General features: G+C 43.5%; 1 protein-coding gene across 1 annotated transcript; it reads left to right on the top strand.

Moving 5' to 3' along the window:
• The first annotated feature begins 769 nt into the window (after positions 1 to 769).
• Positions 770 to 5,182, top strand: LOC8052432 (leucine-rich repeat and fibronectin type-III domain-containing protein 4). The gene is made up of 3 exons (XM_002434591.5): positions 770 to 1,533; positions 2,902 to 3,050; positions 4,832 to 5,182. Exons 1-3 carry the CDS (start codon positions 884 to 886, stop codon positions 4,996 to 4,998), a joined length of 966 nt encoding a protein of 321 aa, XP_002434636.3. The 5' UTR covers positions 770 to 883; the 3' UTR covers positions 4,999 to 5,182.
• The last annotated feature ends 8,288 nt before the right edge of the window (positions 5,183 to 13,470 follow it).

Here is a 13,470-nt window from a genome sequence, read left to right on the forward strand (position 1 = left end):
ACCGCGTATGCTGCAGACATAAATCTTGAAGTTGAGTAAATACTCTAATAAAATGGGGGGGGGGGGGGGGGGTTATTAATGTGGCTCTCCACAGACTCTATTAGGAAGCTTCAATAATGCCGCGATAAAATTTGGAGTGCTTTAACATGGTTTGTTCTACGTTATCGCTTCCAGCTCAGTATTGCCAAAAGAAAAAAAATACTGACATAATTATGTATTAAGTATATTAAGCACCTTAGGTGAATAGCGTTGAATGGAATACTGTATTTAAGAAAAGTATAACTTTCTCCGAAAGGCAGCAGCAGTCAAAACCATGACTAGATTTAAAACTACATTTTGTACAAAAAGGTTTCTTATTCGCATTTGTTTTACTCGTTAACAGGGAAGAAGAAAAAAAAAAAAGACGGGGGGGGGGGGGGGTAGGGGGAGGGCAATGTAACACAATGAACGCGTGCAACATATTACACGTTGCGAAATAGGTATGCAAGAACAAAATACCCGTCAACATCAACTTGAAGGCCACAGACGAATGTTGCCGCCTAGAGAACGCCACGAATGCTCTGGTAGCCGTGTATAGCACATTTCAACTGATATCTGTGACGATTAATCACAGAAGATAACTTATTCTCGCGTTTCAGAGCACATGCGGGTTTTAGGGTGTTTTATGTCGAAGGCCGCCGTTACACCGACCGAAGCAAAAAAAGAAAAGATTGGGAAAGAGATTTATGTCAGACTCTCGACTGGCGCGTTTCGAGAAAGTGGGAAAGAAAATGTTGCAACATGTGCGTCGTAAACGAGAATACCCATGAATATATGCGTATATATACGACGCTGGCTCCGTACATTGAGTTTCTTGGGGAAGGTGTGACAAAACGCGTTAAGAATGCCACAAATCCACGACTTCCTTATTCTGGTGTGTCTCGCCGTAGTTTCAGTTACGTTATCGCACGCACCTCCCTCTTGTCGCAGTGCAGCGGGTTACGCGTACAAGTACTACATTTGTGAAGGTCTGCGCAGCGACGATGATTTCCATCAGCACGTGCAGCGGGACGACATACTCGAAGAAACTCACTTCATCTTGAAGGACAGTCACCTGGACCACCTACCAGCTACGGTCTTCCGGAACGCCAACATCTCTGTGCTAGAGTTCAGGAACTCCCGCATTCAGTCGTTCACTTATCCGGGCTCAGCAACGGGGCCACTCAATGAACTCCGGGAGACTCTCCGTAAGCTGATTTTCAGCAACCAGAGCAGCCTGCCAGAATCTTGGTCTGTGCTGCAGAACCTAACCGAACTCAGGACGCTTCAGCTCGTCGCCATTGGACAAGTGAACCTTACACGAGATTTCAATAACCTCCCTACTAGCATCAGGCAGATTCAAATATTAGGAGCTAGCATTGGAAGAGTAGACGAGGACTGGATTTCTCAACTGTACGACATCGAGTTGATTAAGATAGCGGAAACAACTCTGAAGAAAGTTTTGAGGTCGATGTTTCCAAGACCGGCCACCAAACTGCTTATTCTTGACATGCCGTGAGTATTTATTTCTGTTACCTTTGACGGTTTTTCGTGAACAAAGTTGTTGAGATAAAAACTATAATATAATTAAAAGCTGAAGAACTTTGGGTAGTGCACATGTTAATGTGGGTTGAAACATTGCGTGGTAAAAAAAATCTTTAAAAACTTTAGTTTCCATTTGAGATAGGGTTTTTATAGCTTTAATTCATACATAACCTGTCGGGGTTAGTGACATAGAAAGTGCTCGTAGAAGCATTTTTCTTGTCGTGTATTACCGAAAAATGTGCAGAGTCCGCCTTTTCGTTGAGTTTTTCTGTGTTTTTGTTTAGAACAAAATATTTTTCCGTGTATGAAACTTTTTTGTCAGAAACTTGCCTTAAGCTTGAACGGAGCGAGAGTCACTCGGGTATCATTTCTCCGTAATTTTTTTACAATAAATATAAAGTGTTAGAAGGTCGTGATTTTATTTTATTGAACATGAAAAAAATTCCGTCTTATCACTTTTTTTTACGAAGTCTCTCAGCTTTAGTTCCGTACACGCGGGAATATGGAAGCTCTCTACCTTCAACATTTTGGAACTTTGGAACAAGTAATTTTTAACAAGTTATAAATTAAAAAAAACGATGTTTTAGTTCTTTGTTTATATATATATATATATATATATATATATATATATATATACCATTTATCGTAATATTTTAATAAATTTTATCAGCATTGCTTTAGTTATAAAAGATTGTAGAACCCACTTTATCAGTTTCAATTTCCAGTACTCACCCAACCTGAAGTAATGCCGTGAGCCAACGAGATTGATGGATGAGATTAGTGTGCTCTGTTTATTAAGAGTGGATAAAGGTGTTAGCCAAATAAGGTTAGCAACAAACGAAGTGAGGCGGTTTTTAGGGACTGATAATGTAAGAGTGTTATCACTCCAAAAACTTATTTTTTATGTTTTGTTTTAAGAGTATGGAGAAGTTTATGGTTGGAGAAGTAAACCATAGGAAGGACAATTTTTTTGCGTAGAGCATGTTTCTAAAGAAGGTATAAACACTTGGTAGATTTTGTTTTTATGAAATGCACAAGCGCCCGTTCATACAAACAAATTTCACGCATTTTTTAACTTGTAGAGAAGTGAGCAATATAAAAGAAAGACCCTTCATGTTTGCTATAATACAAGGCAAGTACCACATTTTGAATACTAGTAAACGTTCTAGTATATTTCTACCCCTACCCTTTTCATACTAATGTCGGTCCATTTAACATCAGTAAACGTTTGTTTGATAAATTTCGGCGAAAGGAGTATAGGGTATTGCTTCGAAAGGAAACTATCTGAGGCCAAAATAAGTTCCAATTGTTTTATTTTTAATTGTTGTTGGTCTTCAGAGAGAATCAACTGACGTCTTTGCCGAAGGACTTCACTCAAGACATGCCGGCGCTCAAGGTCCTCAGCGTCGCTTACAACCAAATATCTACATTCCACGAGGAGACATTGGCACCCCTTGACAGAGACGACTCCTTTGTAAACATGATTGGTAAGTGACATTTATCACAAAACATTCAAAATACTGATCACGTCCATCTCTGGCAGCACGCCAACGTATAGTAGAGAACGCATCGCAAATAGAATACGCCAAAGGAAAAATGCATGTAAGCCACTATCACCATGCCTCTCGAAGCCGCCATATTAGAGGGGTTTTGTCGTCTTCGATCTGTGAATGAAGATTGATGTTGAGTTTTACGATATTTGAGCAGTGTATTATCTTATTCAAGGGTTTGGTGTTTAGTTCTGGTGCAACAAAGAAAATAAAGGCTGCTGGATATCAGTTACGATAACTTAAGATACGTCACTGCAGCTTTTATGGTGAAGAATGTGCCATGCACTTTTCTTGACAGTCGTAGACTTCACTGCGTCGTTCAATGCGGGTAAAGATAAAGGCTGGTTCACACGCTTGCGTTAAAGTGTCACCGAATGCGTCTTAACCACTCGTGATCGCTTACGGCAAACCGGTTCCATGTATAAAGTAGCCCTGAAATTTAGTATGACTAGATCGAGGGTTCTGCAATATTTACGAGATCAAACCTATGCACTAACTATGATGACTGGCCACTTAGGTTATTGTAAAATATGTATGTGAAATACACAGTGAAAACAAAACATGATTAAGAATTAAGGAAATATACGTAGATCGGAAGTGTATAAAGGCTGCTCAATAGATGGCGCCGGTATGGTTGTTGAAGTGCACTAGATTACGCTTAAACGCGAACGTGTGAACCAGCCTTTGCTCTATTGTGGCTACTCTTTCAGTTGTAGGACGGCGTCGCATGGCTCGGTGCCTTTCACTTTGTTTCGTTTATGCCTGCGTTTTAGAGCGCAGCTCTAACCGCTCATTCACACTGAAAGCGGATCCGCGTTCGCAATGCGGTTACGAACGGGGTTGTATAAAGATCCAGTACAATCGCACGCGCACTTGATGTCATCGAGTGCGCGTGCAATTGTACTGGATCTTTATACAACCGCGTTCGCAACCGCTTTGCGAACGCGGATCCGCTTCCAGTGTGAATAAGCGGTTAGAGCCCGTTTTCGTGTTTCGCGGCGTCGCCGTCGGCGTAACCGCGCTAAATGTAACGGGAAAATTGACTTCACGTGACCTCAACACCAAATTAGTTTGCCCACTAAATTTAGGGGAAAAAATGACGTCACATGACTTGGTGTCACGTCACCTATGAACAAATTCAGTTTCTCCGCTACATTTAGCGGCGAAATTGACGTCACGTGACCTCAACAGCAATTCAATTCCCCTCTAAATTCAGCGGGGAATCGAATTGCTGTTGAGGTCACGTGGCGTCAATTTGTGAGCTAAATTTAGCGGGGAAACTGTTGGAGGAGGGGAAGGTATAGAGGAGGAGGAGGGGAGGGTATTAAAAAGGAGGATGGGAGGGTACGTAGGAGGAGCGGAGGGTACGAAGGAGAAGGAGGAAAGAAGGTGGAGGGGAGGGGGAGAGAGGAGTAGAAGAAAGAGGAGGAGGATAGAAGGGGAGGAAGAGTAGGGGAGGAGGATGGAAGGGGAAGAGGACTAGCCGAGGAGGAAAGGAGAGGAGGAGGAGCAGAGAAGGACGAGAGGAGGGAAAATGAAGGGGAACAATAAAGGGTACGGAGGAGGAAGAGGGGCATACCCTCTCCTCCGTACCCTCCTTTCCTCTTCCTCAAGAGCTGCGCTCTAATCTCGCGTTAGAGATTTGTAAACGTCTTTCATTTCTTTGTCCCCGTTTTTCTGAATTCATAAAATTCATAATCAACACTTTTTATGTTCAGGGAACGTGCTGAACTGCGAATGCAAGCTCGCTTTCTTGCTGAGATATCCCGCAAGGTGGATCTATTATGTCTGCGGTAAACCAAGTTCTTTGTCCGGAAAGTACATTCGATCGCTCATTCAGCCGGAACTCTGCAGCACTACGAATCACACCAGGAGCGAAAAATAAGCCAGAAGGTTGCAAAGAACGAAAGGAACCTTCAACGATACACGGCTCTGACAAGGAGCAAATCTCACCAGCCATCAAATCAGTAAAGCGGATTTTCGACGAAGGCAAGAAGAGACACGTGGATAATTCAGGAGTTTGTTGAAGTGCACACTACCAACAGTGTAATAAAACATGACAACGTGCCGTTCTGTCGTTCTCTATTCTGAGGACATAGATGGAGAAGCTAGTGGCAATATTAGAGTTCCAGTATTCATTAGAAGTGAGATAGATGTTCGTTAGATCTACCTGGGAGGTCGCCTTGGTCGATGAGATTTTTTGTCGGGTGGAAAAAAATGTTTCGTTTAGTGGACCGCGCGTTCGTGGTTCCGAATTTTACCGCTGGGGTTTAGCTTCTGATGTTGTTATCGCTGTTGTGTTGACGTGTTCACTGTGTCCCATGCCTGAGAAGGTTCGTCCTACTTGGCACTAGAAATGTCTTATTCAGCGTCTGTGTACTCGACTTGACAGTTAATCTTTTCGGACGTGACGCGTCCGGCGGCGATGTGCTGAGCTCTCGCACGCCATTTTGGCACGTGCCTCACTTAAAATATTCATTCCACAACAGAGGCGAGCTGGATATCCCTTGACAGCAGGTAACATATGTATGTACGTACACATTACGTAACACGGGCTTTTTGTGCTTCCACGCCTCCACTACAGTGCGAACGCGTCTTCGTATGGTTGCAGTCTCACCATGCATCTGGCTCCCGCCGCTTTTTAACCTCGTTTCGTAACTTCGATGTTTAATTTAGATTTTTTTTTTTTATTTTGGTTTGTGTATAACAAGCGGTTTAAATACGAAACGATCGGGATGTTAAATAAAATTCTGTGAATGCAAACACTGCCTCCTTGATGTTTCATGACCGGTGGAAACTAAAACTAAACACTCCTGACCGCACCGAGCAAAATATTCACACAGTGCAGGCTGCGCCGCGGTTGTACGAGATGCACAAATTTTCTGACAGCAAATGTCGTCCAATCTGCTTCAATCTTTATGACATGAGATGCAGCCCTATTGAAAAAGGCCAATATGAACTCGGCTTATTGGAAATATTGTATTCCAATGAAGTTGATGGAAACCAATAAAAACTTATTGTTATCCGATTAACCCAATACGCACGATGGGAATTCATATCGGAGCACAATATCCCGATATTGTATGTGGTTATTGGTATACAACAGGATATTGGAGCACAATATCCCGATATAACTTGCGGTTATTGGTATACAACACGATATCGAAGCACAATATCCCGACAGAACTTACGGTTATTGGAATAGAATACGACACCGCGTGCATATTGGTGACCGACATGGACATACTGAGCGGCCACACGATATATAAATATCGGTCGTCGATCACGGGCCCAAAGGAGAATACAATATCGCGTGGATAAATCTCAGAACGAATTCCAAGTTACCAACATGAATTACGTCGGCATATACCGCGGACTAAGAGGATACGTAACACAGTATTGGTCGCCCGTGAAGCATTATGTGGATATCGGTACGCCCACAATACGACATCGCGTGAATGATATTGTAGAACAGCAGGAGTTACCATACGGCAATACGAGAGAGAACGATATTGGAGGGGGATACGCACAGAACACAAACGTTCCGCGTTGCAAACACATTCACATTGATCGAAAGCGCAAGAGTACGTACGCACACAGTACACACAGCCTCGAGCGCTTGAAATGCTAGACAACCACCAAACCATTCAGAATAACTAGCTGGGACACCCGCGACCTACCTTTCAATGAGAAAGCCCAATAACGACGTGCTCGTTGGAGTGGTCGTTTTCAAACAAATGTTTATTGCAGTTTTAATGCAACAAAAGTTAGGTTACCGATGTTGGAACCCAAATCGAACGCGATACGTGACAATGTCAGTTCGCACGATAAAATAATGAGGATTAATGGGCTTGACAGGTCACGTGCTTCTTACCCGCACATTTATCAATATTGACCCACCTTTCTGGGTAATCCTACGTCGTACACAAAATCCACAACCACACGCGAGCACATTTCACCCACCACTCTTCGTCGCCCGTTTCGCAAGATTCACACACTGTAAAAAACGACGGGAAAAATACGTGCATTTGCGCCATCAAACGATACGTTACAGACTCGTTTTACGAGAAAAGTTTCCATCGTCAACCCGCGCGCGCGAAAGCTCGAGCGCTCGAGCTTCGGAGGCAGTTCGAACGTTCGAACTCCGAAGGGAGGCGAGCCGGCGCGCCTGCGCGCATGCGCTGCCAGACAAGCGGCTGAGCGAGCCGCCGAGATTGCGCCGCCATTGCGCAACGACCGCGACCGCGCCAACCCGGCGGAACCGACGGATAACAGCTTGTCAAGTTCGTCGCACACTTTGCTTGTGGGTTCCAAGTGAAACCAACGCACTTTCAATCGCTTCGAAAGGTACGTATAGACGACTTTATTACTTGCAGCATTGAGTGCTTTGGTATACACAGATCAAAGTGAACACTGAAGGACAGAATGTTTTGAAATCGCAGCTTATTTGAACGCATGCGTCCCCTGCTGAAAGCGTCTTGCTGTGCTCTGTTGCAGACGTCATTTCGACTGCGTGTACTCTGATGTAACGTCAGTCAGTGTTTACACTCGGCTAGCTATCACTGGGCTTGTTATCTCATGTGCGAAATAGACGTAGAAACCAGCGCCTCGTCTCTTTCGGATCCTGGCTCCCAGCGTGCTTACCGGCGCAAACCGTTCGACGTGTTGGATTCGTGGGTCGTTCGAAGAGGCGTTGTTTAACGCTCACGAGTCGCCGAAGTGTTACCGGAGCTTCTCTTTACGAAAGTCGCGATAGACGCTGGGCTCTGAGCTCGTACTTTTTTCTTCCCTGGTAGACTAAGAGTGCCGACCACTCATCTGGGGTGCCGACTGGCGCCGTACGAAGTTGAGAAAAGCTAGCGAGTCTGTCAGATTTTCGTGACGCCGCCCAACTGCTCTGCTACCGGCTGCGCTCAACAAATAAAGTAAAAAAAAAAGAAAAAAAAAAAGAAAAACGCGTTTTTTTATTTTCAAACATTTTTTTTTTTTGCCATGTTTCATTTTAGTCGTTGCAAAGTAAATCGCGGCCGTACGTCGGTTGACTCCCGATTACTGTCTCTACATCGTAGATTGTCTCACCACACTGGTGCCTCGTTGGTGTGATCTTATTCTGATATCGTTACATCTTGCTTTTTCATCTTGGCACACTTCTAGACGACCTTCTACACGTTGCACTCCTTGTCGACATGTCGCTGGTGTTGGAGACAAATCTGAAGTCGCTGTTTGCTCACTCCTTGGTGCACATATTTTATGTTCAACATCAGGTATCTGAAGGAGGCGCCATGAAACCCTGGAGTTTGTTTAGAGGCAGCTCAACATACTGTATACAAGTGTCGTTTTGTGTGTTATAGTTTCCTACAAAACCAAATTGCACTTTGTTCGTAATATACGCTATAACTGTTCACAACAATTAAAGTTGCTATGAAACATTGGCCACGAGAGGTGACTCGGCCAACGCAGCCTGAAAATTCCTCGCATAATTTTCTTCATGGGTCATTTTGGACATTGACAAATTTTCTTGTGAATAATGAGTGTTATGCACATGTGTTCTACTTTTCGTACAGGTACCTCAGTTAGATAAACCCCAGTAAAGGCAGCAAGACCGTCTCATGGGGTCACACCAAGGATGACTGCATTCCTGCTCGAGTCCCGAGTCTTGTCACCAAACTTCACTGAACATAATGGTACATTCCGTCTCCTTAACTTTTTCTTCTGAAATGTGTTATTTTTTTTATTGTTGCTTTTTTCTATTGAAAAAAGGGTAGTACAACGTTTAAACACCCAATTTTTTTTTTTCTTTTTGTAAAATGTGTCGTACATCGTTTAAACACCCAAGCGTTCATAAATGGTCTCTGTACCAGACAATAGGGTGTCTTATACTCTGTTTCATACTCAGCGTGCAACGCTGTCAAAGGTACTAAAGTGGTGCGCATGAAAAAATAGAAAAAGTGTTACTCCGCGCGTTCCGTGGACGAGTGGTAGAAGGCGCTGCTCTGGCGATATTGACGTCTCGGTGGCCGTGGTTCAAACCCATTTTACGCGCAAAGATTTTTTTCTTTTTTTCTTTTTTAGACATTCTTTTTTAGCAAGATTGTGCGCATTGACGAAGTGCATATTTCAGTTCCTCCTTCTTGATTTTTATTTATAAGTCGCCGAGAGGCCAGATTTCTACCATCTGGTCTGCCGCTTTGCAAGTGTTATTTGCCTCCAGCACAGAGTTATATTTTTCTTTCGTGCAGCGTGGAATGAGGAATCGCCCTGATAGCGGCCTTGTCCCAAAATTTATAATAAAACATTAACGACAATAGTTGTGGCCTGTACAGTTTATTTTGAAATAGCTGTCAAGGGTAGGAATCTCCCTCTCGGAGCACTTGCAATGCACCTTCAGGCGAATGGCGTTCTGTGTGAACTCGTCATGCTTGACGGTCCCCGTGCTCGAAACTTTCTTGCTGCGAGGTCTTTGCTTCGGGGACGCCACCTTGCCAGATAGGCACTGTGCCTTGCACTTCGCGACAGTACAGGGCACACTCTAGTGTTGTTACTGGCCGTCTCCAGGACTTCACGACCGAATTCTCCGGGGAATGTGTTCTTACACTCCCGTACACATTGGCGATCATCTGCTTGCACTCTTTCAAGATTTTCGCACAACGAATCTTCGAAAACATCCGAGCAGGAAAGGTACTTGAGCTTGCTGCGTAAGACGCCATCTTCTCAAAACCAGCGGCTGCCACACGGATGAACACGAAAACAATTTAAGGTGGTTTACATTATCTTTTCCTTTTTCTTGAAAAACATTTGTGCTCCGTTGAAATCATAACGCCAATATCAGTTACTAGCCCCGAGGAGGCACATTTTCCGACTTTTTAAAATTTTTCTGCAGGGGACGCTCTATCTTATGGGGCGAACGTAGGCACGGTCAGCAATGCAAACCGGTGCGCTAGCTTTGACTGTGTTGCACTCTATGTATGAAACAGAGTATAGGATCGCTTCAGACGGGGCAACCTTTCCAGCAATTTTGGGGCTGCTGGCGGGTTGTTCCCTAGTTTTCCCTACATCGACACGAATTGCTGAGATTGGGTCCGGCTCGAAGCGGACGAGCAACTCTGACTACTCGGAGATGTTTGAAGCGGCACCAGCCAATCAGGAATGCAATATTTTCACGTGACACCCCTGTGGTCGTGATGATGAGAACTGAGGACTTAGTTCTGGTTTGAAATGGATCATTTTTGAAAATAAACTGTTTCAAAAAGACGAGTAAGTATTCTCAGCCAAATTTAAAGATATAAAAACATGTTTTTAGGATATAACTGTGTGTCTAAATACTGTAAGAAAAATAAAATTTCATGATGATGATGGCAAGTCGTAGCAATTTGTTTGCTGCATGTGAACGCGGGCGGCCCGTGTTGCTGGTGTTGCGACATGAAGTTGCTGGGCGAAATTGTTCCGTCTGAAGCGGGCTTTAGGGAACTGAATTCAAGGGCCGTGGAGCTCTGGGGGCAAACCCACCTGGAAACATTTTTTTTTCTTTTTTGCCTTTTTTAGTATTTAAATAGATATATATATATACATATATACTTTTTTTAAGTTTTAACATATAGATGCATAATTTGCACACTAATTCATTTTCAGAAGCGCTTTTATTCACACTCTGTGGCTTTCTAGTGCTTGCAGTAGCTTCTCGGTGAGCTAATGCCAGCTCTGCAAAGGGAGAGGGATCTTCCCACGCTTTGCAGGCAGTAAAGCTGTGGCTTGCACAGCTCTAGTGTGTCACACCTCGCTCACTGGCTCCATCGCGAAGCATAGGTGCTTCATGAGTTGCGCCACACCGTAAGCCCAAAAAACGGTTGGGTGACAAACCTGGGACCATTTGTCACTGCACTCAGCTATGGTATGGTGGCATGGTCGGGGCATGAAGCAGGGGTACAGCTTGGAAATGCTGATCTTCATGACATTTTAAACACATTTTTCATTACTTTTGTGTCGAGTTGTCAGCGTTCTAAAGGTGAGAAAGCAAGCAGCAGCGACAGCAAGAAAAGAAAAATTTAAGACCGCTTTCACCAAGAATCAATTACGAGCACTAGAAAGGCATGGAGTGTAATTAAAACGCTTCTAAAGGTGAATTAGCGTATAAATTAAGTAGTTGTGCCTCAAAAATACAAAAAAAAAACAATGTAAATATAGTTATAAGGATAAAAATATACACCAGGAGGACTTAAACCAAAACTACAGTCTGTAAGTTTGAAATTCTACACCTTAAACCACTTGGCCACCACCCAATTTTATTTCCAGGTCGTTCATTGAGGTATATGAATTTTGTTTGCAGCTGTCGGCTGCAAGAGAGATTGCCTTATTTTCATTTACTTTACTATTCCCACCAAATATGACAAGTGATAAAGAATAGAACCTCATTTGGTTGGCCGAGGCACTGTGCTTGCATGAAGGCAAACTAGCCTGTCTTGCTGTGTTCATATTTTGTTTCATCATCTGTTTAGGATTCTGTTGTCACTCATCAAAAGAAGAAAAAAAAAAAAAAAACTGACTAATTCTGACTTAAGCTGGTGTGCAGGTACCCTTGGCAGTAAACTCTGCTAAATGGGGCAAAATATAGATACTTTTTTTAGCAAATATGCATCGTTTTAGCAAAATGAGCTACACTATTTGACTAACATGAAACAGAAGGAGCCTCTCCACTTGGGTCTTTTTTCATCTCTCGCAGACACTATTTCCTGCTTTTTGTGGTTTGTATCAGACTTTTGTATTCTGTCCGGCCAAAGCATCTGTGTTACACTAAGACTGGGTTCTTTAGGATATCTACAGGTATTTTCAGCGCTACGTCCGTGTCACTTCTTTGTCTGGTCCTCGTCTTTCCGCGCTGTTTTTAATTTCCGAGGTATTCTTCGCAGCAAATGGCTTCCAATCAGGAACACGAGTTTGTCCTCGGCTTCCGAGAGCAAGTATTTTCAAGGTGAGCTATTGCCCGCCTATGAGTTTTGTATTTCATTCCTCTTGAATGCCATAACTTATGTGTAGTGGTCTTGCATTAGTATTTTGTTGTCTCTCTTCTGCAAAAACACCCAAGTTTGACTAAGACCAGGTTCTTTCTTATACATGCAGGTCTTGGTGGCAAGCACCAGCCAATCAAGGCCAGAAGTTTGCTCTTTGCCGCGCATGGCAAGTGTTTTCAAGGTGAGTGATTCACGCCTATCTGAGTTGTGCGTTTCATTCCTCACAGGCACTCTATTTCCTGTCTGTATAGTGGCCTTGTTTCAGGCTTTTGTGTCTCTGTCCGGCCAAAGCATCTGTGTTAGACTAATCTTTAGGATATGTGCAGCAATTCTTGGCAGCAAGTGGCTGCCAATCAGGAACACGAGTTTGTTCTCGGCCACCAAAAGCAAGTATTTTCAAGGCGAGCTATAGCCCGCCTATATGAGTTTCAGCATTTATCAAGGAGCGCAAAATCAAAGCCCGGGGGTTGGCCATTGCAAAAATGTTGACTCGGAAGTGCATAGGGAGGAAGCTTTACAAAAGTATCCACCTGCCTCTACAAGTAAAACCGAAACTAAGAATGTGGGTTTCATTTGAAAAAAAAAAAAAAAAAAAACAACATTGTCAGCCCGAATTAACTCGGGGGCGGCACTGAGCAAACAAGCCACGGTACGAGTATGCTTGGTTCAGGTATTTGTAGGGGTGGTAGATAATTCGATGTTTTCTAAAAAAAATATTTTTTTTTTCTAAAAGTGTGGTGGTCGAATATTCAGGGATGGGCATTGAGTCGGGATGTTAAGGTAAAAATTTCATTAACATGCCGGGATTCATGTGCCTTGTCCCCCTAGCGAGGAGGACAAGGCCTTCAAAATTTTGGGTTCGCAAAAGGGGTGCGTCAGTATTGACGTCTCAGTTTACATCATTCGTCTCAATTTAAAACGCACTATAAATGACATGCCTGAGATTCGTTTGGGTGCACTTCCTCTCCGCAAGTATATGGTTCTGTCTAAAAAAGGTCTAATCTGATGTTGACCGCTCCTCAGGTCTCCACCGACGATTCATCAGGACGAGACCCGACCGGGACACTAGGGAGGAACGGCTTAAGCAAGGGAGGCTACATATACGACAGCTTCTTGCGGACAAGAAACGAAAATAGATAGATGGTGTGTGTTTCATTTGCTATGCCTTTTGGCGTGCACATTATGTTTGTTATGTTTCAAGATACCTGCAGAGTTCGGTTTCAACTATTGTAAAATACCGAGCATGCACCCAGGTCGCAGAAGCCCCTACCCTCTAATTCGGAACGATCCGCAAATAAGCAAAGGTCATACCAGACACCCATCCACCTGTTTTGAGCCATGCTCAAAATATT

Source organism: Ixodes scapularis, unplaced genomic scaffold (assembly GCF_016920785.2).
Source record: "Ixodes scapularis isolate PalLabHiFi unplaced genomic scaffold, ASM1692078v2 PGA_scaffold0__279_contigs__length_252992795, whole genome shotgun sequence".
In the NCBI taxonomy this organism is placed as follows: domain Eukaryota; kingdom Metazoa; phylum Arthropoda; class Arachnida; order Ixodida; family Ixodidae; genus Ixodes; species Ixodes scapularis.